The 25,419-nt window shown below is 44.5% G+C and overlaps 1 protein-coding gene across 7 annotated transcripts in view; it reads left to right on the top strand.

Annotated features, from left to right (window-relative positions):
* FBLN2 (fibulin 2) overlaps window positions 1-25,419 on the top strand; it is a 90,796-nt gene that overhangs the window by 41,167 nt on the left and 24,210 nt on the right. For all 7 annotated transcript variants that reach the window (XM_038149410.1, XM_038149409.1, XM_038149408.1 and 4 more), the window contains exons 3-4: window positions 19,279-19,390; window positions 20,912-21,041. In XM_038149410.1, the coding sequence (XP_038005338.1) occupies window positions 19,279-19,390; window positions 20,912-21,041 (242 nt within the window). The remainder of the gene's footprint in view (window positions 1-19,278; window positions 19,391-20,911; window positions 21,042-25,419) is intronic.

Genomic DNA, 25,419 nt, shown 5'->3' on the forward strand with positions numbered 1-25,419 from the left:
TGGTAATGTTTCTCCCTAGCCTCCGGTTGGATGGATGTTTTGGGACAATTGCAGCTGACTCTGGAAACGCCTCATTTTGAGACAACATTCTGTCCCTCTGCCTTTGGGAGTTTGTGGTGTCATCTCTGGGTTTGGGATGGGGAGGGCAGGTCTGCAGGGCACGTTGAGGAGGATGGAGGTGTAGGAATCTGACTGAAAAGTGCACACTTAACAATGTGCCATGCTTCCTCTCCAATTTCTCACTCTGTAGGTGGTAGAGAATTAGTGCTTAATTACTTGCAGGCTGTGGACAACAACCACCCCCTTAAACTGTTTACATTTCTAGATAAGGCTGGAGCTGGATATTCTTTGAGGTTCAGTCCTTCCTAAAATCTATGGGAGATTTTATAGTGCTTATTTTGCTATCATACCATGTACGGGATAAATGTTTGTTCCCAAAGAGCTTTTATCTATTAAAAACCCCTGTTCATCCATGTCTACATCCCATTACATATGATAAATCCCATTCATGCCATTCAGCTTCCCAGCCTGTGACAAGGCCTAATCAAGGGGCTCGTGCAAATGGGGGAGTTCAGAACTGGGCAGAAAATCAGATCCAAGGTGGAGCCGGAGCTCTAGACTTGCTTGGATACAAGGAATTATATCTAGCAAATATCACTTGAATAAAACATTAATTTCCCATTATAAAACATAATGTTGCTCTGATAATGGTTCCTGTTTTGAGTAATCCTAATTTCCTGCATCTCTCTGGTGACTCATCACAGCAGAGCTCTCATCCATTCTGCTCTGCAGATGCTCTCAAGCTGCCTATTCCCCATCTGACTCAGCTCCTGTGTATCAGCCTCTCCTCCCATTGCTGTGGAGCTCTGGGAGTGTTTGCCTGCAGAGCACTTCAGCCTCCTTCCAGCCTAAAGATGACTGGTGCTCCTGGCTGCACTTTTAAATTTAATTCCAATTTTTAACAGGTTTTTGGTTAAAAATTCACATGCCAAAATTTCAGGTTGTCTCAAGTCTTGGATCTGGAGCCGAGAAGCCCAGATTGCAGAAGTGTGTGTGTCTGTCCTTGTGTGTATCTGTGAGAGGAACCAATCTCTCTTCCTTTCAGATTTTCAGTGAGTGGTTGCCTGTATAAAACATTCCCAAATGTGATGTCTGCCTCTTACAGTTTTAATTAAACTTCAAGGGCTTAAAAGTGATGAGTGCAAGGGTCTAAATGGAGACTGTACCTCTCAACTGTCACCTCTGTAACAAGGCCTGAGCTGCTGCTACTGAATTTTATAGGTAAATATAAAGTTTCAAGAAGGCTGATGCATGGGTGGTGAACTAAGCAACAAAACTACAGGACTCAAAGAAATTTTTGCTGGAGCTTGGAGGGCTGCAGTACTCTGAAGTGCCGTAAGGTCCATGCAGAATGTTCCACGTGTGAATTCAGAGCCCCCAGAACTGGGACAGAGCTGTGGGCAGGGCTGGCATGACATTTGTGGTGCCAGGGGAGATGTTTGTGAGCTCTGGGGTTACAACAGAGTATTTTCTGACTCTCTCTGCCATTTGGGCTAAAGGAGAGGAGGGTGCAGGTGTTACCAGCTGTAACTCCCATCAGAATTACCTGGCTGTAAATAGGCTGTTAAGACTTCCCTCTGCTTCTTGTTAAAGGCTACAAAAATTTGTTGATCCTGAAGAAACACTAAAATATCCTGCCAGGAGGCCTGTGGGATGTGTGCAAGGAGGAATCTTGCACAGATTAGCCTTTCTTTTTCCTCCCAGTGTTCCCTCTGTGCTGCTGTAGGTGAGGCTTGGGCTGGAGGTTCATTCTCCAGCTCCTGGGTAGTGTTGGCGAGCTTTCGCTTCCTTTTTGAAGTCAACCTCACCCTCCTGTGAGCAAGACGGAACCTGGTGTTCAATAAAGGGTGCACTTCAGTGAATATATAACTGGTTGTGCTTTTCTGGGGCTTTCATTACTCAGGTGAAGCCCATTGAATTGACACTGCCATGGAGCTGCCCTCCTGTCACCTACACCACAAGATGTACGTAGGACTCACTGCACAACAACCTCTTTACTTCTAATTGACTTCTCCACTTTTTTTCTGGCAGTTCTTTAAGCTTCTTAGGTCATATTTGGGTAAAGTTTTCCTTTCCATACTGAAAGCAATTTCTAGTATTAAAAGTTGCACATGGATGAGAGTTTTCACTGAATGAATGATGACAGAGAGGGGAGCTTTGGGACAGCGCCATGCTTCATATAGTTCCTTAGATTGTCATGAGGTGGTTACCTCAGCTGTCAGTCTGTTAGGATTACATGACATTTTAAAATTATCTCCTTTCCTAGGGCCAAAAAATGATTCAGTCCTCTTGTATATTGTATTACCTCAAGCTCTTGGTATTTATTACATATGCAATCAAGAAAATAACAGTCTGAGGCTTGTAGAGATTTATTAGGTAGTACTTAATAGCTCTCTGTTTGCTAGTAATTTGGTTCATCAGAATGAGGAATTTGTTTCTGAACTGTCTTGTAATGAGCCGATAAGCAGGTTTCTCTATCACTGAAACTGTGGCTTGTCACTTCGGGCCTTTGTTTTTACAAATGGAAGTTGTTATCTCTTGGATAGGTATCAGCCTGCTGTGGTAGTTTCTACTGGTTTTAATGGAGCTTAAGTTTAAATACCCCAGCTAAAAGAGGGATAAGAACCTTTCTCTTTAGAGATAGTTCTTTTACTGTGTATTTGGTGCTTGATGGAATTTACACAGCCAGAACGAACCTCTAAATGATTTTCAGTTCTGTGAATAGTGACTTTTTACTTGGGTAGATTATGATAGGACAAGGGGGAATGTTTTTAAGCTAAAAAAGAGCAGATTTGGATTTGATATTAGGAAGAAATTGTTCCCTGTTAGGGGATGCCTTATGACACTGTAATAGCTGGTTTTGCAAGGGCCAGGCAAACAGAGGTATTACTCTGTGACAAGGATTTATGTGACCACAACAGAGGATGAGCAACAAGATGTTTCTGTGTGGGAAATAAAAGTGGTTTATTAACTGATGGACTAGCTGGGATTTAACCTAGTGCTGCTGAAGCACTGCATATTTGCAGCTGAAGTTGTCTGAAAAGAAGGAAAGGAACTGAGCAGAGTTGTAAGAGGTGAATTCACCACCTGGGCTCTCAGTCCCTCAGTGCTGGGTTTTACAGGTTCCACAGCAGATCAGAGAGTATCACAGAATTCACAGAATCACTGGGTTGGAAGAGACCTTCAAGATCATCAAGTCCAACCTAGCCCCAGCACCTCAAGTAAACCATGGCACCCAGTGCCACATCCAGTCTTTTTTTTTTTTTCAGGGATGGTGACTCCCTGGGCAGGCCATTCCAGTACTTTATCTTTCTTTCTGTAAAAGACTTTTTCCTAATATCCAGCCTATATTTCCCTTGGTGCAGTTTAGGGAGGAGGAAATTCTTCCATTCTGGGGGAAACAGCCACAAGTTGCACCAGGGAAGGTTTAGGTTTGATATTAGGAAAAATTTCTTCATGGAAAGGGTTGTGAGGCTTGGGAGCAGGCTGCCCAGGACAGTGGTGGAGTCACCTGAACATGTTCCAAAACACGTGTGGATGTGGCACTTGGGGACTGGCTTCGTGGGGAACGGGGTGGTGCTGGGCTGATGGCTGGACTTTTCCAATCTTAATGATTCCATAATTCCTTTTGCCAAAGCCTGGAAGCTTCTCTGTGGGATGGGATTTCAAAGCCAGGCAAAGCTGGTGTTCCTCCTCCGGGCTCTGAATGGAACACCATGTATGAGACTGGAGGTTGTTTTAGAGATGTGCAGCTCTGTGAGTCATTTCTCTTTCACATGCCATGTGGAAGGGGAAAAGCCAGAACAGCAGAGGAGAATCTTTGTGCTGATCCAGTGGGGTCTCCCAACAGCTTTTAGTTTTGGGGTTTGGGTTTTCTTTTCTTTTCTTTTCTTTTCTTTTCTTTTCTTTTCTTTTCTTTTCTTTTCTTTTCTTTTCTTTTCTTTTCTTTTTTTTTCTTTTTCTAATTAGAAATTTGTAATTAAAAGACCCTGCTGCAAAGCCTGTAGATGACACATGGATTGAGGGAGAAGTGAATAGCAGGGAGGCCTGCACAGGGCTGTGGGAATTGTCTGCACTTTAGTATGCTCAAATGAAAGGTCATTCCTCTTCAGCCAGGAAGGAAAAGGAAAAGCTAATTCTCTCCCTGTCTGGGAAAGCCACCAGCATTTCATCACACAGGGCTGAAAGCTGCCATGAGGCTTATGGAACAGAGAGTGGGGTGGTGGAAGGTGTACCCAGCACCCCTAATTCAGCTGTCATTCAGTTTTAAGGCTGCTCTTCCTACGAACAATTACTGTACACAAAATTACTTACCTCTGGGTCCTGGGTTATGATGAACAGCATCAATCCCTACAGGTAAAAAACTCACTTCCCTCATTTGCAGCTAGTGAAATCCTATGGGAAATAGGAAAAAAATTAGTATTGGGTTAAGGAGATAGAAATGGGCAAGTAATTGCAGCCTCCTCTCTGTTTTACAAACACAGGTATATTTGGCAGTGCAAATTCTCAGAGATTTTCAAAGAAACACAAAATAGTATGTGATGTGTGGGGGATTTTTGGTCAATATCCATTTTTTAAGGAAGTCAAAAAGAAGCATAGTAGTAGGTGTAGTTCTTACTTTTTTGTTGCCTTCTTGCCAGGGCAATGGTCCTTTTTTTTAAGCCTTTTTGTCCTTCAGTTTACTCCAGTTATAATTTATTTACAAATGTATTCCTTGGGAATGTCATTCAAAAGCCATGTGCAATGAGACAAGGCAGATTTTCATTTTTCACACAGTCAGGTTAAGCTGTAGAAAGTGAATCAAACAGGACACATGGCTGGCCTCTTTCTTTGGTTTTTTCCTCCTCTGCTGAAATAAACACATAGGTGAGTGGAGGTAAATCCTAACTGAGAGTGCTCATACCTGTGTGGGGGGTAAATCTTCACTCAGAGTGCTCATACCTGTGAGCTGGAGCTGGCTGAGCCAGGTCTCAGGGAGGCAGGAGCGCTGATGGACTCTGATAAATCATGCAAACGATGCACACAGTCTGTACCAGCTCCCGCTCAGCTGGGATGGCAGAGAAGGACAGCTCCAGGCTGGAGGGGCTGATCTGCTGGCTGCCTCCCAGCTGGAGGAGCAGTGTGGGCTGCTCTGGGACCCTGCTGTGTCCCCAGCCCTGGCAGGGGCTGGACTCTGCCCTGGGACCAGCCCTGGGAACCATTCCAAGCTGGAGGGTCATCCCAGGACCCGTACGTGTCCGGCCGTGCAGCTCCAGGTGATTTTGGCACTGCTGTGCAGAGCCACGGCTGCAGCCTCCCCTCCCTGGCTTGGCACCAGCCAGGCTTTTGGCACAAGGCTTTTGGCACGAGGGCTAGCAGGAGGAGTGGCGTGGAGCAGGAACTCCACCGGGACCTTTGGCCTTGCTGGCTGCAGGAGCAGGGCCCTCCCTGCTGCTGTCACAGCCCAGGGGACATCAGGTCTGCCACACTTTTGTCATTTCCCATCATCCCTGCACCCTGCATTCCTCAAATCCTGCCACTTACAAAGAGAAAATGAATGTGGTTTTTGGGGTAGTGGTTGGACTTGATAATCTTGAAGGTCTCCTCCAACCGAAATGATTCTGTGATTCTGCAAAACATGAAAAATCACCTTTTTATGGGGGAAGATGGTTTGGAAGGGGGAATTTGTATTGTACCAGCTCTGGTAAGTGAAGATTACCACTATTAAGAGATAAAACAGTTTAAAACATATCAAAAATGCATGTTGGCTTAGGTCCTGCTTTGAAAAAGAAGAAAAGTATTCTGTGATGTGTGATGGACCCATTTGTTTATCTGAGGTGAAAAAGGAAGGAAAAAGTCATCTGAGATCTGTCTGATGTGAAGATGATCTGAGCTATGCTGTACATATCTTTAGAGATGGGAATGATACCTCTTGCTAGCAGCCAAAACACTTCTTAAGGCATTGAGGAGATTTTCAAGATATGCATAAAGAGAGGTTATTGTGAGTTAGACTGCTGGGATTTAAATTATGGCCATGTTGACGGGAAAGCATCCTCAGCTTGAAGCCATTTTAATTGATGTCAGGTCAGTCTGTCCTCAGAATTTAAAGTCAGAAAATTGTTGCTAGAAAAGTGGATGCATTGCAGTGTGGAAGAATCACGACAGGCTGGGCATTTGTGGAGGTGTGACTGGAGTTGTACCTGCAATCAGCAATTAAAACAATTATCAGTGATTATAGCTCAGTAGAATGTCATGTCCCTTGCATTCCTTCAGCAGGGCTGGTGCTGGATGGTGCTGGGTACACAGTTCCTAAATTCAGTTTGTAAATTGTTTCTGTGCTCCAAACAGGATTGGGAAAATACTACATCAAGAGTTAAAAAGGTTGAGTCTTTCCTTTTAGAAAATATCACTGGATGTCAAACAAACATACCAAATTAAATTGACTTTTGAAACATATCAAGTGTTTTGGAGCTATTCTGTGGAAAGAGCATTTGGAAAGTTTTACCTGTCCTTGGTGTTTCTGTTTCAGTTGGCTCTGCACTGTGCTGGCAGAGAGCAGGACAGTTTGGGCTTTTGGGATGATTTTGTTTGAAGGCAGTTGCTGATTCTTGGGAACGAATGTAACCTTCTGTGTTTAAATGCCAGTGTATTTTCCTCATTTGCAGTTGGTTTTTATGTACCAAGTCTACTCTACAGAGGTTTGCAAAAAAAAACCCCTTTTTTTATGACTGATTCTCAGTGACAGTTGATGTCATTAAGCCTGTTTGTGTCATCGTAAATTGACATGAAGCCTTGGAAAGCTGGAAGTGGCTAAGCAGTTTTTCCACTCACAGGCAATTAGGCAACTATAATGTGGGAACATTGATAGACATAAAAGGGATAGAGGTAATGTGGAAAGCAGAATTGTATTTAGGAGGCTTCTTTTCACTCTGTTCAGTATTGAACATTACTTCCTATAGAATTAACTTTCCTCCATGAATCAAGTCCGTGGAGTTGTGCTAGTCATAACTTTAACAGATGATGGTGAGGAAAAGTAATTAGCCTTCAGTCAGAAATGGTTACACTGTGTGAGGCAGTGGTGCTTTACACTACGTGCACTGTAAATGTAAGTCATTTTAACATTGCTGGGAATTCATGAAGCTCTGAACTCAGGTTTCCATGTTTTCTCAGGTTCCTGGAATGTTAACTCTTGGGTTGTGGTGCCAGTCAGTTCTGTGCTGACAGTGAGAATTAGAAGTCATTGAGAAGTCAATGAGCCACTGCACAGGAATGAGATCTGTTCCAATTGCATGGATTCAGTGCAAGTGTCACATTACTCTGATTCCATCCCCTGGCTCCAGGGGCTGCACATAGGAATCGTGCAGTGGGGTGCTGCAGCACAGACACAGCATGTGCAGGTGCTGCCAGCAGGATAGGGATCTGCTCTCCAGCAGGGTAAGAGATCTGCTCTGAAACAGGATAAGGGATATGCTCTCCAGCAGGACAAGGGATCTGCTCTTCCCCAGTACCTGTGGAACATGAGCTCAGGGTTCATGGCACTTGGGAGAGCGCCCTGAGCTCTGGTCCTGACTGAAAGCAGAACTTCTGCTGAGTCAGTGAGTGGATGTGCACAGAGGTTTGGGGCTGAAAAAGGCAGATTGGGTGAGAAAAGTAGCATCAGTAGTGGTGGCCTTGATGGATTGTTGTTTTGTGTCCTAACTTGGAGGGAAATTGATTGTTTGTTTTTTGGGTTTTTGGGTTTGTTTTTTTTTTTTTTTTGTTGGAGATTTTCTGAAGAGATGTGGGAAAAGAGATACCGTTTGAGGGGGAGATAAGGAAAAAGGGTCAAGAAAAACAGGGGTAATGTGTGCAGGTAGGAAAGGGAGAAGACTAAGGGACTCTAGAGAGGAAAAGCAGTAGTGAAACAGGGAAACCTTCAAGGGTGAGAGCTGCAAGAGTCCAGCTGGACACAGATGAAACTGTTACTGCTGTAAGGCTGCTGTAGTTACTCCTGTCCCAGCAACTTGGTCACTACTGCTTTGTCACTGTGGGGCCATCCCTGTGTGACAGCCCTGCCTCTACCCCTGCAATATGCCTCCACACAAGAAGGGTGAAGAGAGGGGCCCTAACCTGGAAGATGTGGATGGCACTTTTCTGTTATTGAAAATGGCATATTCATATTTTTATGAGAGCTTTTGTAACAAATTGCCTAGAAAGCTTGTAATCCCAAGAGGGTTTATACTGGCTTTTGTCAGATAGCCAATCTTTCACTATAATGTGGTTGCAGCACATTTTACTTGAGTTTATAAACAAACATCTCCTCCCTAAAAGCAGCCTTGCCAAGACACTCTGTTGGTGGTCCTAACCCTTGCAGAAGGGAGCGCAGCTCCCAGCTCTTGTCCCACAGCTCTGGAGCTGCCCCTGCTTGGCAACTTCAGCCTTTAACTGTGCTGCTGTTACAGAAAAACCTTCTCCGTGACCTTGTGCTGAGCATCAGAGCCACAGGGACAGTTAGACCTCAGAAAGCTTTGTCTTATCTATGGGAAGGAGTGGGAAGTCCTTCAAATCAAAATGTATCTTAGATACCTGCAGCTTGTGCTGGTTGGGTCAGTGGCCTTCCAGAATATTAATGTGTTGAAAGTGTTAAGATTTTACTTCAAACTGTTATGAGGAGTCACCTATCTGATGTGAGAAGAGTTTCAGGCTTTTGTTTTGGTTTGCAGACACCGTAGGGATATGTGTTGATACACTGCTATCACCATTTATACCTCACCTTCCCTCCACCCCTCTTCTTTCTCATTGCAGGTTTACAGAGAGTGGCAGAGAGGTCAGATTGTGACCTGTATTTCCTGGTGTGCTCTGTAGTGGAGGGGAGCAGTCCCTCACTCTCCCCACTGTGTGGCTGTGTTCCGTGTGAAAGCTGATGTCTTGCAGTGGTTGGGAAACAGCTGACAGTTCACCACCAGTGTTTGTTGGCTGGGAGAAGCAGCAAGTTCAAAGGTGACCCTCTCCCCTGATGAGCAAAGCTGCATTCCTTGCAGGGAGGGGTCTGGCTGGTGCCCAGCCCCTGCCAGAATGTGCTGTCCTGTCCCATGGCACCCCACACGTTGCTCCCAGTCCTTCCCACTGGGCTCTGGGCAGTTCAGGGGTGATGGGGCAGGGAGGCTGGGGAGTGCTGTGGCAGCTCCTGGGTGTCAGGGACAGCCCATGATGCCAAAGCTCACGTCTGCAGTGCAGCAGTTTCATCCCTGAAGTCTCAAAGGGTTTGAGTTTTTCTGAGGTAAGAGAGGATTTGCCCTGGCAGGGGTTGGATTTTGAGATGAGGCTTAATGGGTGTAAATGTGACCTGGTGCCTGGTAAGAAGGGTACTTCCCAGAGGAACTCATGTCCTTTCCTGCCTCCACGGTCCCATTTGGGATGTGCAGGATGTGCTGCTGGGTTTATCTGAGCCCGTTCTCAGGACAAGAGGACTTTTGGGAGGTTAATAGAAAGAAATTGCATCTGATGAGGAAAATGAGGGGATGCCACGGGCACTTTACTGAGATCTATGGGTTTGCTTGTCAGTGCTCCCTAGTGTTGTATCTTGCTTTTAAAAATCCATTTCACATCCATTTGTGGTTGCAGACATAGCACAGAATGGTGTAGCTGCTGAACCCAAATAAAAACAAAATAGATCTCGACAGCAAGAAGTCAAAATTGTAACAATTGCTGGAGAGAGCAAATAGTATGCAGGGTCCTGTTTCTGTGGAGTAGTTTATAACAGATCTGTTTCTGTGGAGTAGTTTAGGAAAGACCTATTTTGTGTTACTGAATTAAATTCTGAGAAAAATGTGAAGTATTGTGGCCTTCCTCAGTGTTGTGCTTGTGTGTGTGGGTGTGCAAAACTTGGTGGTGCTCCAAACCCTCTCAGGCACCCAGAGCCCAGTGTTCCAACCACTTCTATCCCTTCTCCTGGCTGATGACTCAGCAAGTTATTGTCTTTTTCCAGCAATGTCCAGACTTGTCTGCCTTCAAGTATTCAGACACTTTGTTCCTTTCTTGTTGCTGCATCACCACAAAGGGCCTCATATGGATCTTATTTTCAGCAGCCTCTGGGCAGCACTAAGGCTTTACTCTCATCGCGGGCTGTTAGCAGCCTGAACTAGAAACCTGGGTAAAAACCTTCAAAATTCAACCATCCCGGTATTTTGTTCATTCACTTACAATTTGCACAAGTGCTGTGTGGGAATGGTTGTTGCTTTTCCGGCATGTGGTTGAATACTGAAGAAGAGAGAAACTGAGAAGTGCACTCTACTTATTTACACACAAGTAATAAAGACTGGCGATTTTTGGAAAAGCATTGATGAAGTGGTATGTGAAGTTCTGTCTCTTTTAATATTTTCCTTTACTCTGTTTTAGGTGTCTCTTGCAGAAAGTAACAGTAATGAGTCTTTGTGGGAGAGATGAAGACTCCTCCACCCTTCATTAGAATTTGCTGCCTTATCCCAAATGCTCCAAAACACATTTAAATCCCATAGTTGGAGCTTTTCACAAGTCAGTGCCTTTTCGCTCTCTTCATCTCTGATTCCAAACTGGAATGTGATTTGGAATGTAAATTCCTTTACAAGTGGCTGCAGCCTGTGTTATCCAAGGAGGAAATGTGAGCCAGAGTGCACTGCAGGAGATGGAGCTGCAGCTGGGGTTTAGCTTGTGCCTGTTTTAGGTTGTGCATGTGGGGTGTGAACCCGCCCCAGAGCACATTTGTCTGTCTCTGGCTGCTCAGGAGCAGCAGGAGGAATCTGAGCAGAGCCTGATGCCAGCTGTGTCCTTGCAGCCATGCTTGCGCTTGCTGCAGTGGTGGGTACACAGGGGAGGGAGAGGGACTGGGACTGTCCCTGCAGCTGAAAGAGCTTTTGTAGAGACAGATTCAGGCTGAAATGCTGATCTGTCCACAGCATCCTCCTGATTGTTTCATGCTTTGTACATGCAGCTGTTGCTTGTTGGCTGTTCCCTGCAGGAATCACTGTCCCACCCATTCTTGCTGTGCCTCAGCAGGACTGGGGTCAGCAGTGGCCTTCAGCACGTGCCTGAGCTCCATCAGTGCTGCTGCACTGAGAACTGGCCTAAATATGTTTATATTTACTCTATGTATAAACAACCCCAGGCTGAACTGGAGTTGCTCAGCCTGGAGAAAAGGAGGCTCAGGAAGAACCTTCTGTTTCTCCACCATTCCCTGACAGGAGGGGTCGGGCTCTGCTCCCAGGGAACAGGACAAGGGGAAATGGCTTCGAGCTGTGCCAGGGAGGTTTGGATTGGATATTAGGGAAAAATTTCTTGATGGAGAGGGTTGTCAAGCATTGGAAAAGGCTGCCCAGGGCAGTGCTGGAGTCCCCATCCATGGAAGTGTTCCAAAACAGGTGTGGATGCAGCATGTGGGACATGGTTTAGGGGTGGTGGTGCTGGCCTGATGGTTGGACTTGATCTCAGGTCTTTTCCACAGAAACCTTAAGGATTCTGTGAGTCTGCATTCAAGGGCTTTGTGCTTGAATTTTTGGTAAAGGAGCAAGGTGGTGCCTGTAGGCTTCCATGAGCACAGGGTCAAACCCCAGCTTTAGGTGAAAGCAGCCACTTCTGCCATAGTTTACGATTATTTTCAAGTGTTGTCTTGTTTGAAGGTGACTTCAGTGGCAGTGCTGGCAGGTATTACAGGAGTGTCATTTATCCTGATGAACACATGCGTGAGGGACTCACTACTTTCAATTAGGAAGATAGAATTGAAACAAATCATAGGAATTTTGTGTGTGATCTGAATGGTGTAGATTTTTCACAGGGAAGAAGGACTTAGGGAATTGAACAGTTCATGTGAATGCGTTTCTCTTGGTGTATTGTGGGGTTACACTGAGCTGCACCCTGGACAGTCTGAGCTGGAGGCAAAGTCTGAAGAGGGAATGAGCAAAATGGTTCACCCAATCCCTGCTGTGTGAAACCACAGTAACAGCATCAAACAAGGTGCTTCATTTAGAAGTTAAAAACTCAATTTGCCTAATTTCTACCCCAAACCATTACTTTCTTAGGGAACTAAAGCCCCTTCTTTCCAAACATCTGTCGTTCTGAGGCATGTTGCATGGCAAAGGAGAGATTTCCTGCTGTGCTTCCTGCTAGGGCTGCTAAATTCCCCTGGAACAATCTAAACATCGTTATCAGCCCATTCAAATTAGTATTTCCTCCTACTTCTGTAAGGGATAAAAGGAGGTTTGTTTCGTTGCTGTTGACCTAAGTGTCCCACTGAAATTCCTTCACAATAACTGCTCTGACACTGGGTGTATCCTTGAGAGTTTAAACATCCTTGGGGTTACTGGAGGCAGAACTGGGAGCCATCAGCTCTTCCAGCCTGTCATTAATCCAGGAAATGCCCTGGGCCACAATCAATACTGCTTAAATTCTTGCCCAAACCCTGATTACAAAACTTCATAAAGGTAAGCCTGAGGAAATGAGAGATCTCTTCAGAAGATCATCGTAAAATAAAGGAACAATGTAATTTATGATTATAAACCTGACAAGGACTAGCAAGGAATCCTGGAGGGTTCCCAAATAAGGAGATGGAGTGCTACAACAACTCTTCTGTTCAGTTTAAGCATCCCTGCTCACTAATTAGAAACTCAGTGAAACTCAGAGGTTTCCTTCCTCTGCTATTCAGAATCCTTTTTGTCAACAGCCCTCAGCCAAGCAGAGCTGGAGGGCACACACTTGGTCAGGAGCACTCCTGGGGCTGTTCAGGTCACTGACTGCTGCTGTCAGTCCTTTCCTCTCTGTTCTTACCTTCTCCAGGTGTGCAGGCTCGTGCTGTGGCTGAAAGCTGTGCTGAGCTATGTGGCAGAGCAAACAAGCTGACACCAGCAGCTGAGCTGAGTCAGGAGGTGAATCTGCCCCATGTTTTCAGTGGTGTTCTGAACAGAGATGAGCACTCCGTTCACTCCTCTGATGAATTTTACGGTTGCTCTACTTTGGGTGGATTGGTCATGAGGAAAATGAAAGTCTTGACTTCCCTGCTCCCCACCCCTTCCCCCCCGAATGGATTAGAGACTTTCTCTGTGAACAACTTCTGAGTGGCTTCTCCTGAAGGGCAATGAGGCTGTGTATTTTTTAGCCTGTGCTTTGTGTGCTGAACTGGTGGAAGCAGACTGAGCACTGGGCAGGTGCTGGGGATTTTCTTTTCAGTTGCCAGAGTTACAAAACTTAAAACCCTAAAGGCTCACAACAGCAACCTGAAGGATGTTTGACCTTTGGGGTCAGCTTCATAGAGCATCCATGAACAGTTCCCTATCCCATGTTAGCCCTGCCAGGGTGTGCACAGTGCAGTCTGTGCCCCAGCAAATCAGATGTGGTTCAGATATAAATGTACAATCCTCCTTCAGGCTTTCAACAAAAATGCAATTTCTGTGTGCTTGGTGTGAGAATGAATAATATATTTATGTGGATTGCATGATTAAAGTGTGTGTAGTGGTTTTAGGCAATTGGGCTTTAAAATGGCACAGTAACTTGGCTCGTCCTTGATCAACACTCCCAGTCCAAAGACCTTTTTCACTGCTAAAATTTTAAAATTTAAAGCAGAAAAGTCTTAATGGATGGCTGTCCCTAACACAGCAGTGTGTGGGTGTGAATGGGTAATGGAGAAATTATTGCATTTTTTCCTGTAGATAAGCACTCAGATGTAAGGGGAGCATATAAGCTGAATGAAGGCCTTACACACACATCTGTTTGCTTCTTTATGTTTGTTTGCCTTTATATTTTTTAAGATGAAGGAATACTGTTTTTGTAATTTAGCTACCATTACAACCTCAGCTCAGTTTGTAATTGGTTAAGAACATCCTGGAACTGCTTGGCTTACTCAGTGTTTGAGTTGCAGCAGATTTAGTGATCCTGCCTAATTTTCCCAAGTGCTCTGACAGGCAATCCCTGACTACATTCCTTGATAAACACTATTCCTCTGAATTTTAACTTAAAAATTAAACAGGGCTAGTGGAAGTGCTTTGCAGAAAGGAGCCTACCTAGCCACAAAACAGATCATTCAAAGTGCTTGCTCTCCCCAAGATAAAATTCTTCAGACAGGAATTACAAGGATAATCGGAACCAGGCTTTCCAAAGCCTAAGCTCTTTTGAAAGTTAATAGCCAGCATAAATATACTCTGTGCAATATCTGGAGAAGGAGGGCTGAGGGGGAAAATACAGCCAAGACTGGGCTGAAGAGCAAGAAACATTCTGCCTGCTCTGGGTTATCGTTGTAACTGATGGAAGGATGATTGTGCATGAACTGTTCTGCTTCAAGCTCTGCGGCAGAAGGATACAGCAAAATGAGAAACATTCTGCAGCGGCAGGCAGAGGAATTGCTTGGGTTTGTTGCTGGTGAAAAGGGTTAAAGAATTTATTTAGTTGTGTTGTTTCCCCGTCCCATCCCGTCCCGTCCCCCCCCCCCCCCCCTTCTTTAAGCCTGGATCTAATAAAGGATGCTGTCATGGAAACCTTAAAGACCAAACATTTCTAAATTATCTGGCCTCTGCCACAGGTAATACAAGTTTTGACTTACAAGGATTATCCAGAACTAAAGCCAGAGGGAGTATTAGGTTGCTATTCATTGACACTTTGAACAAAATCTGCCAAACAAGCCTGGCTGAGGCTATGTTGATGTATGTCTCCACTGGATGGTGCACAGTAAAATGAACGTTCAGCTTGGGTTATCCAGTTTTTCATTGTGCCTTGGGGCAGACACAGCTCTCTCTGTTTTGCCAAGCAAGGCAGCATAAGGAATTTATGAAAAAAGAATAATGTAGGAAACAGAATGTTTTCATGTTGAAATAGAAAGCAGATGCTTCCCAAAGAGTGAAGGCAATGTAACAGGAACTTGTCCTGGATGAGTGGTGGGATGGATTCCCAAAGAGACGTGGGTGCCTTCAGAGGATGGAGAAAAGCACAGAAGAACACTTTGCTGCATGAGGTTTAAAATGAAGGCAAGTTGCTCCAAGTGTGATGGACCTCCCTTACACTGTTGTGATGATGGCATGGCAGGCAGGAATTGAAAAGGGTGGTGGAAAAGGATTAGGCACCAAACTGAATCCAAGAGGTGTGTGCTGAGTGCTCGGCTCAGCCTGTATTTCTCCTGCAGTCTGCTTTTCCATAATTTCCAAGGAGAGAAGCCTCAAAGACTGAGGGGAACACATGGGTTAATATGCCCCATCCTGAGCAGTGAGCTAACTGTGGTTTGGTCATGGAAACACTCCAGTACTGCCCTCATTTCAGGGAGATTTAGAGTCAGACACATCCTGAACACTGAGGCACTTGGAGGAGCCTGCAGGAACCTGCACAGAGTAAAACCCTCTGCTCATTTATCTGGGAACAGGTCCTGGGAGAGCTTAACCAGCCCCAGTGACATAAGTGATAGCTCATTTTAGAGTGAAAGCAGCTGGCTTTGGGGCTGTGCTGTCATTCTCCCCTCCCCTGTCTTTGCCAAGATAAACTCTTTACCTTACTCATTAAAACGTCTTCACAGCCATCTCAGATAAACCAAGTTGAGAACATGTTACAGTGCACACCTAGATTGTGAAATTCAAGGAGGGAGTTTAATAAAGCCTCTCAGGCTGTTGATAAGATAGGAAATGACAACCTGCTAAGGGGTAAAGCTACAGTACTTTGTTTTTTATTTATTAGAGCTTTAAATGGTGACGAGATTGGAGCAGAAAAAAAGGACCCACTGGAAACAGTTATTTTTCAGTATTTTAAGAACTTCCCCAAGTTGTTCTGTGAGGTTTTTGTCATTATTTTTTTAATATATTGTTTTATGTTGCCAAGCAGGTATTTGATAAGGAAGTACAACTTATTTTTCTCCAGTTCTTGTTAAGTGTATGTGCTGGGTGCAAGTGTAAATACTATAGGTTTGGGGAAGATAAACTAGTTTCTTTAGGTGTAGGAATGGAATAGGAAATTCCATCATAACAGCAAGAGGTCAGCTCAGTTTTGGGAGTATGACCTTTGCCTCTCTCCCATGTGAGTGTTGATCCAGCAATTAACAGCTGCAATTAAAGCCAGAAGGGAAGAGATGTGGGTGCCTGGGGCTGGCAGTGCCCTGCCCAACACCCTGATCCTCCTGGTGATTCATGCTGTGCTCTGGCTTTCCCTGGCTTATACATAATTGGTGTTGGTGTTAATACCAGTTTTGAACTTCACCTCAGCCTGAAGTCAAGTGATTCTGTCCAGGCCCCTGTACTGGGTCTGCCTTATTTGGAACACTCTGTGGTTGAAGTTGCTGTCTGAGGCTCCTTGATGTCATGGCTTTTGGAGTAATTTTAGTGGGAAGGGAAATTATTGTCCACTCATGTGTGGGAGGCTTGGGTGGGCTGGTTGGTGTGGTGGGTCAGTCCTTGCTGCTCCCATCCTGTGAAGAGTCATAGACTCACAGAACAGTCTGTGTGCAAAGGGATTTAAAGCCCATCCAGTGCCACCCCTGCCATGGCAGGGACCCCTTCCACTGTCCCAGGCTGCTCCAAGCCCCAGTGTCCAACCTGGCCTTGGGCACTGCCAGGGATCCAGGGGCAGCCCCAGCTGCTCTGGGCACCCTGTGCCAGCGTTTTACCAGACTCAGTGAGGAAGTGCTGATGTCTTAAGGTTTGTCTGTCTTTCTACTGAGACAAAAGAACCACTTAGAAGGGAATGATGGATAAAGCTGCTGGCAGCTCAGTCAGGAGTGCTGGCTCCAAGAATGGGCATTTGCATAACAGGAGTTATTCAATCGATGCAAATGTTCTGCAGAGCTGCAGACCCGAAGTGAGAACGGGAGGAAGCAAATTGGAGGTGTTAAAGGTGTGAAATGGTCTGAGTGGAAATTCAGGTGAAGCTGAAATCAAGGAAACTTCAAAAAAGCTCTGGCAAGAAACTGAGATACTCTCCTTTCTTGACCTTCTAGAGCTGGCTGATGATTTATCACTCTGGAAATATAATTTGTGAACACTGGGAAGGAAAAAGGGGAGGAAAGTTTATGAAAATCCACTTTGTCTCCTTTGCTGCTCTAACACACTTATGGTTCACTGTGACAGTGGGAGGAAATATTTTAGTAGCCTTTAACTGTGTGTTTTTCTCAGTTTGAGCTTCAGCTAAACTTTTTAAAATACACACACCCACCCCCAGCAGATTTTTGTAGCTGAAAGCTGAATTCTTAGCATGTAAAAGCTGTGTGGATATAATGTGACTATGGAAAGCCTGGATGTGTCCCTACGTCAGTTTGAGGCCATCCGGCTGCTGCTCAGGGTTGGATCAGGCACTGAGACAACTTTAAAGCACAGGCAGGGAAGAGTTAAAATTCTCTGAGGGAAAAGTGTTATTCAAAATATTTGTATTAACTTCTAAGCGTCTTTAAAAGACAATACACTCGTTAGGCCAAAATGTTCTCTAGTTCATGTCTTCAGACTGATGCAGAGTGATAATTGCAGGAGGTGAGTTTGCAAACAAGTGAGGAAACTGCTGCTGTTTTCTAGTGCAGCCTGATATAATTTACCTTTTTTTTTCTTAGTGAAGACATCTATAAATAGCAAATTATCTATTAGCAGGTGGCTTGTGAAATGACTTTATCTATAAGAGTCACACAGTATATTAAAAAAAAAAAACCAAACCAAAACAAAACAGGATTACAGAGTTCTCAAACAAAACTGCTTTGTTTTCCATGAGCAGATGCAAATCTGCTTCTAAATCTGCTAATATCATGGAAGCCCCAAATAAACAAAGCTCTGTTTTAATGTTTTTGTATTTCAAAGTCTGTTACACACAGAGCTGAAAATCTCTATCCAGCATAGAAGCTCTGTGATTCCCAGTCATGTGCATGTATTTAGTTGTATATATTTGTTCTTCCTAGTGGTGAATTAAAATATCATAAATCCATGCTAATGTCTGTGAGTCCTATTATAAGTTATTCCAGGTTCTTTGAAATTCCTGATGAAGATAAAATGCAGTAGTTTGTTTATTTTATGATAACCTAATTCTGGGTTTAATTATTCTTAAGATCACAGCAAAAGGCAATATATTTTGCAAATATGACTGGTTTATAGTATGGCACTTCAGTAGAGCAATCTGATATTGAATCTTCAGTGAGCAATGAGTAACTCGCTTTTAGTTGAATTATAAATCATGTAGATTACTGCAATATAGATAGTTAAATTCTGCTCTATTCTCATGTTCCAGCAAGAGCAACAAATGTATTTCAGCACATGGTAAAATGAATGGAGTTTCCACCGAGGGAGTGAATTAGAACTATGCTAAAATTTCACTGTTTTATAGCAATGTATTGTAGTTATCTGGTACTGGATATATTTCCTGCCAGTTTAACTGCATAGATCAACCCTCGAATGTCACAGAGCAACTCTTACACTTAATAGAGCTCTCAAGATTCAAATATATTTTAAGGCTGTTAATGTGTTGTATAAAAAGAGAGCATTTCGTAGCCTGGGGGCCACGTGCACATTGTTGTGGTGCCACCGCCCTGGTGTGTGAGCAGGAGCTGGACAGGGTGGGGGGGACACAAAGGGTCATTAACCCCCTGCACCTGTAGGTCTGGTTTGGGCTGTTCCTCCCCAAAGGTTCGAAGAGAACAAAGTGCCCCAAGTCTATGCAGTAGGTGTAGAGGATCCAGCAAAATCCTATTTCGCTGCAACCTGCACATTTACATCTTGGGTGCAAATCCACAAAATCAAATGTGGGAGCTACAGGAGCATTCTCCGTGTCCATCTCTCTTACTACATCTTAGTGCCAGCATTTCACAGTCAGAATTACGGCTCCCAGACCTTTTCATTGTATTTTTAAGCCAGCTGAACCATGCAAGGCTGGGGCACTCTATGCTAACCCAGCCTGTGTAGTGAGGGCACTGTTACAGCAGCATAATGACTAAATCAACTTGCACCAAGTGGCCAAGCATGATTTTTCCAGGATTTTGCTCAGAGTTGTCAAATATAAAAGGTTCTTCAAATCACTTATGTCATTTATAGCATTTAAAACTCTTAATTTCCTTCTGCTGTTCCCCCCAAAGGACGTCACCCGATGATCAGTTATGTCAAGATGTTTTAGGTATCAGTTGTCCCTTTCTTTTTTTTTTCCTTATAACCAAACAAAATGTGGAAATAAAGGGAAAAAACTAACCCTGAACAATCGTTATTTTAAAAGATCTTCTCAATTAAGAAGCAGAATGAAACCAAATCCATTCCATACAAAATAATCTACAAAAATCTGTGTGTATGCTTTGTACAGGTTCCACGAAGGAGTTGATTGAGAGCTGCTGTGCAGCTGGCCAGCAGTGGGCTATAGACAACGGGGAGTGCACAGAAATCCCTGTAAGTGGCATGGATGGTGATATTTGCAGGTACGTAAGGTAAAACTGAATATTTTTGGTTAGCATAAAGAGTAGCCCTTGAAAAGAAATCAAATGTACTTTGGGGGATGTCCAGGAGACTGGAAACCGTGTCATTCATTGTCTGAATTATTTGTGGACTGGCAATATTCATGGTTAATTAGAAGCCAGAATTTTCCCCTCCAATTGCCCAAAATCCAATCTGGAGGAAAGCTTTTTAAGGTTTCTTTTTGTCTCTCCCATGAGCACAGCACAGATTTTTGTTTCCCCGTTTTCTGCCCATCTGTGGAGTTGCAGTTAAATGGGAGGGCAGAGCTTGGCAAGTGCTGAGCGCAGTGATTATCCGTGTCATTAAGGGATGTGTTATTGCTCTGTGAGTGGCCCCTGGTTCTGCTGGAGGGGGCACCATACCCTGATCCTGCTGCTGGTGTCAGCAGCACCTGCCCTGGGAGGGAGCCAGGTTCCCTCTGCACAGCTGGAGGACAGGGGTGGGTGCAGGATAACCTGGACCAGCACCCCATGAGCTGCAGTTCATCCCATTCCCTGCCCACGAGCCTGCAGCAGCCCTTGGGGAGGAATGGAGACAAACTCACTGCAGACTCACATTCTCAAAGACTGGTCCCGTCATTTAGAGCACCGAAAAACTTTGGTATAATCCCTTTAATCAAATTTAGTATCATTGCACCTTTTTGAAGTTACTGGGAGATAAAAATCGTTCCCGCTGCGATCTGGCATGACAGAACTGACACATACCAACTGTCTGTGAAGTAATGGCAGATTAAAAATTCCAGCCTCGGCCTAAGTAGGTGCAAATCCAGTACATTAATAACATAAGTTGCACCCCCACATCTGAGGCTGGTTGTAGATGAAAAAGCCAGATCCTAAATGTTTCAGTCCCGGTGAACCTACTGGGATTAAAAGGAGTAAGAGATCAGGGTTTCAATTTTCTTCCTTGTACAACTTCAGTTGTGTCCCTGTTTTAAAGATTTAAGTCTGCCCATAAATATTATGTCTAAATAAAACGTTTTATGTGAAAAAGTATTCAAGTATGTGGTCTCAGAGCCTGGAAAGCAAGGACAAAATCTTGTTGCTGCCACTAGGAGCTGTGCCAGTGAGCAGAGCTGGTGCTCTCTCCAGCCCCAGGGCACTGCCTGTGCTGGAACCCTGCAATTCCTGCAGCTCCCAGGAGTCTGCTTCATCTCAACTCACTACCTAAAGATTGTAAAATTCCATTCTGGTTTGGCTTGGAAGGACTGAAAGCTCATCCTGTTCCAGCCCCTGCCATGGACCTTCCACTGTCCCAGGCTGCTTGAAGCCCTGTCCAACATGGCCTTGGACACTTGCAGGGATCCAGGGGGTAGATACAAAGTAGATACTAATTTAAAAAAATTAATTCCTGTTCTGCCAGGATAGTTTTCTTCACATGTTTAGGTGCTATGAGTGGGGTAGTTGAGGTGGCACTGGGACATTTCCAGGGGGTGTCAGAGAGCCCTGCCCCTGGGATGTGTGACAGTAGTGGCCTGGCCCTTGCAGGATTGCCCAGAAGCAGTGCTGCGTGTCCACGGTGAGGGAGAACAGCTGCCTGGCCGGGATGGTCGCCGCCAAGGAGGGGGACACCTGTGGCCCCGAGGACAGCGACCCCTGCACGGGCTCCTCCTACAAGGTGAGCTCCTCTGTGGGTGTGGAAGGTGTCCTCCTGCCTGCCTCAGCAGGCATCTGTTCCTGCATTCCTGTGGGCACAGGAAAGATGAACTTGCAGGAATGTGGCAGTGAAGTGGTGCTGTTTGCATTTCAGTTTGCAGCTCCTTTTAAAACTTTGCAGTAATGTTGTTTTGAGTTAATGTCCATCTCCATTTTGTAGACCTAACTGGCTGTGTTGCTTTTGCTTCCTAGCTTTGGAAGTAGCTGAAAAGTCCATTTTAGTTTTTATATCTATAGCGTAAAAGAATTTAGAAAATGATGGGGCAAAACTTAATTGAAGATATAATGTGAAACCCATTACTGGGTGCTTTGCTTGACTCCAGTGTTGAATTGTAGCCCCCTTTCTCAGTTCTGCACGATGCTGGACTAGAGGAGCAAGCATTTAGATGATGATGGAAGCTTTTGTTCATAAATAAAGGCAAACCGTTAATGGACAGCACAAATCACAAATCCTGAGCCACAGCCTCTGCTTAGATAAATGAGATTTGCTTTATGAGAACCAATGGAGCCAAACCAATTTAAAGCAGTTTGAAGATTTAGCAGCTCGATTGTCCCGTTTTCAAGTTTTCACCAGAACAATGCCTTTCAGAATTCATTTCCCTCGGATCATAATTTACATAGCTATAGCTCAGCTTAAGTGCAGCTTCCTGGGCTCAGCAGGAGCCTGATTAGTTCTATCTGTTCTTTTACATCGCAGATTCTCGCAGATAATTCTTCACTGGAAAAGTAGGGAATGTGGACATCCACTGCAGGGTTTAAGGGTTAATTAGCTGTGCTGATTTGTCATCAGAACCATTGATAATTTGGGTCTCAAGTCTGTCATTAGAGTAAAAGGAGAATTTGTGCATTCAGGAGAAGACATTAATATGTCTGAAATGTGACAGAGTTGTTATTCTTAGGTTTTCACCAGGGGTTGTTTGCATGCCAGGCAGAGCCAGGCTGTGGAGTCAGCCTGATTACACATGCCATTCCTCAGGCAGAGGTGGGGAGGGAGAACTCCATCATTCCTGGCTGAGCTGAAACCAGTGACAAAATACTCTTGTGCAATGGTTCCTCATGCCAGTTCCAGTGGGATTTTTCCTTTAAGATAAACCATCTGAGACAGTAAAATTACTGAACAGCTTTGCTCACCTATGTAGCTCGTTTAGCTCTTGAGTCATTGCAGCTACTGCTTGCAAAAAAAATCAATAAATACTGAGACTGTTGAGACTTCGTATCACTTTAACATTACAGTATGTACTGCTGTAATACAAAATAATCCAACTTCGTACTACTTTTTAATGTTTTTATTACAAGAAAGGTTTTCTAATGTTATTGTGGTTAAACATTGTTTCAGAGTGCATCTGGCAGAAGATGCTGACAGTCCATAGTGGTGTTTCCCCTGATCTGTCTGCTCTTAGTAAATCCTGTGGCATAAATCAAAAAGGTTTGTCTGGAATGTGGGACAGTTCATTAATTGCCTCAAAACCCAGCAAGATATTTACACTGTCTTGCCAAAAGCCAGGGTTTTATCTCCAGGTTACAAACATCTGTAGGTCTTCAGGCATTTTAGATGTTTTCACCTTTTGCTTCAAGGTGAATGTGGCAGTGCTGGTTTTTCAGATCCAGGAGTGCTAAATCCAGCCTGTGCTAAATCAACATAATCTTGAGGTGCTTTAATTGTTATTTACTCTTAGCACAAAAAGCACAGGCTTAGGGATTTTTCCTAGTGGATGGAGACTCCACCATGGTAAATCCAATTATGCAGAATTCCAGCTAAGATAGTTTTGAGGGGAATGCAGAAAGCTGTGAACCAAAGAATGGTTCTCAAGGTGGGTTTCTCAATTGCAAGGTAAAAATAGTCATATTTGCTATTAAATCAGTTGTAGAATTCCTGGGACGTTCAAAAAGCAGCTAACAGAAAGTCAAGGCATTCCAATTTTTGCATTTTAGAAGGAACTTTTCAGAGAACAAGTTTTTCCGCTGGAAAATGAAACAGTTTTGTTCACCTGGAAAATATGTGGGCCCAAAGATGCATGACTGATTTAATACTCTTTGTCATGCCTGCACATGGGATAAATTGTGAATCAAATTATGACTGAAAGAAGCCGGGGTCTTCAAGGCAAATACTGCATATTTTACAGTACTTCAGTAAAAACATGTATTATCTTGAACTTCTATTTTGCATATTGAAGGTGACAAAACTGAGCTAAAACAAAAGAAAAAACAGAAAAGATAATTTTTTTCATAAAATTTGAATTTGAGGGTTCTGGATTTGGGGAGGTTAGCAAGAGGAATTTTCCCTTTTCTAGCATGACCACAATTCATTATTGCCAGGGTTTTTGTTTGTTTTTTTGGTTTTTTTTTTTGGGGGGAGGGGTTTAATATTCATTTGAAAGAATAATTTGAGCCTATTTAGTGTGCAAAATAATTCATCCTCTTCAAGGCCCGTAGTGTAAAATTTTCACAAATGTATTTGGGCGCATGAAGGGAGCTCCTTATGGCTGTGCATATTTGCAGATGTGAGTAATGTCTGCTGTTTATGGTGTTTGGGGATTTCTCCGATTAGGAAGCAGGGCCATAAAATGTGAGCTGCAGCCATCAGTGCTGGCTGAACATGCCAGGCTGTGCACCGAGTGTGAAGTGCTCACAAAACCCCAATGCTGTCCTGAAAAAAGGGGCTCAGCAACAGAGTTTCTGAGCATTGAGCTGGGAGTGTATGCATCTCCCTACAGGAGACAGGCTCTGGATTAATGGGAATGCCCACCTAGGATTTCTAAAGATGGAAACTGATCCCTCCTCATTTCCATGCTCCTTAGAACACTGCCTCTCTTACTGCCCGTGCAGCTCAGGGATCTCCCTCCTGGCACTGCTCTGTCCGTGGAGCTCCTGCTGCCAGTTCAAATCCTGCCCTTCGTTTCCTGTGTCTGACCCCTTTTCACAGGGTGAATGTTTGAACAGGCGGGAGTCTCCTCTCTGGGTTCAGAGAGGCTCCTCCAGCAAACTCTCAGTGAGTGGGTGACTATCAAAGAAGTTGCAGAGGGAAAGAGACTCTGTGCTTTTCTGTCAGTGAAACATGTTATTTATAGCTAAAATACATAAACAAATAAATAAATAAATTAGGGGTGAGAGGACACTTAAATTCAAATCCACAAAGGCATCTCCAGCTCAGGTGTGACCCCTGTTGTCTCTGCAGCAGACTCAGCTCCTCAGCTTGGTTAGGTATCCACTGTGCATCCACAGCGTGGACTTTTTGAATTTGAGATCATTTATCCGATGCCCTTTTGTGGCCTGACTGTGCAGTAGATTGTCTGGGACTGAGTAAAGCAGCACACAGTCTTTGCCTGCCACCTGCAGCAGAGCAAACTGCAAGAGGTGGAAGATGAACATGTCAGCGAAGCTGCTGTTCAGCTACTCTGAGGAAGGAAAAAAGAGGCAAAGACCTCATCAAAGACATCCTGGCCTCCCTCCAGGCAGTCCCAGCAGGATGCTGTCCAGCACAGCCAGGTAATTAAAGGTCAGAGCGGGTTTGCAGGGCTGTAGTGCAGAGAGGAGGGTCTTTACTGGCACCTGCCAGGGCTGGGATGCTGCTGACCCTCATGTCAGTGCAGGTTAGTTCCAGTTCCTGTCTCATGACTTCAAACTGACCATAGTTTGAGCTCTAATGCAAAGAGGTGCTGATCTGTATTATTTTGTTTATAATTTCTGTTCATTCTACACACAGGCAAGGCCTGTGAGCAAGAGTTGGGGGGAGCTGATGTGCAGCACCACTCGTTCCTGGCATGTGGTGCTGCTGAAATCACTGGCACAGCCAGACTTTGTGTTTGTTGTGGCTGCAGTTGACCCGTTGGTGCAGAATGGCAAAAACAAGCACAAGTAAAGCTTTGATATTTATAACTGTCCACACTCCAAATGTTTTTCCTGATGCTCCACTGCTTAGGAAAGTGCAGATCAGCTCCAGGTGTGTGTGGGCTCATCCCTGAAGCTGCGTTAAATCACAGAATAGGATTGTTAAGGTGGAAAAAGACCCCTAAGACCATCAAGTGCAACTGTAAACCCAGCACCGCTGCCCTGTTCACCACTAAACCATGTCCTCAAGTGTCACACCCACACATCTTTTGGACACTTCAGGTGTGGGGACTCCACCACTGCCCAGGCAGTTTGCTCAGTGCTTCCAAATGCTGGTGGCTGACAGACATTCCAAATGCTGGTGGCTGACAGACATTCCAAATGCTGGTGGCTGACATTCCAAATGCTGGTGGCTGACAGACATTCCAAATGCTGGTGGCTGACATTCCAAATGCTGGTGGCTGACAGACATTCCAAATGCTGGTGGCTGACAGACATTCCAAATGCTGGTG

Source organism: Motacilla alba, chromosome 12 (genome assembly GCF_015832195.1).
Source record: "Motacilla alba alba isolate MOTALB_02 chromosome 12, Motacilla_alba_V1.0_pri, whole genome shotgun sequence".
Lineage (NCBI taxonomy): Eukaryota > Metazoa > Chordata > Aves > Passeriformes > Motacillidae > Motacilla > Motacilla alba.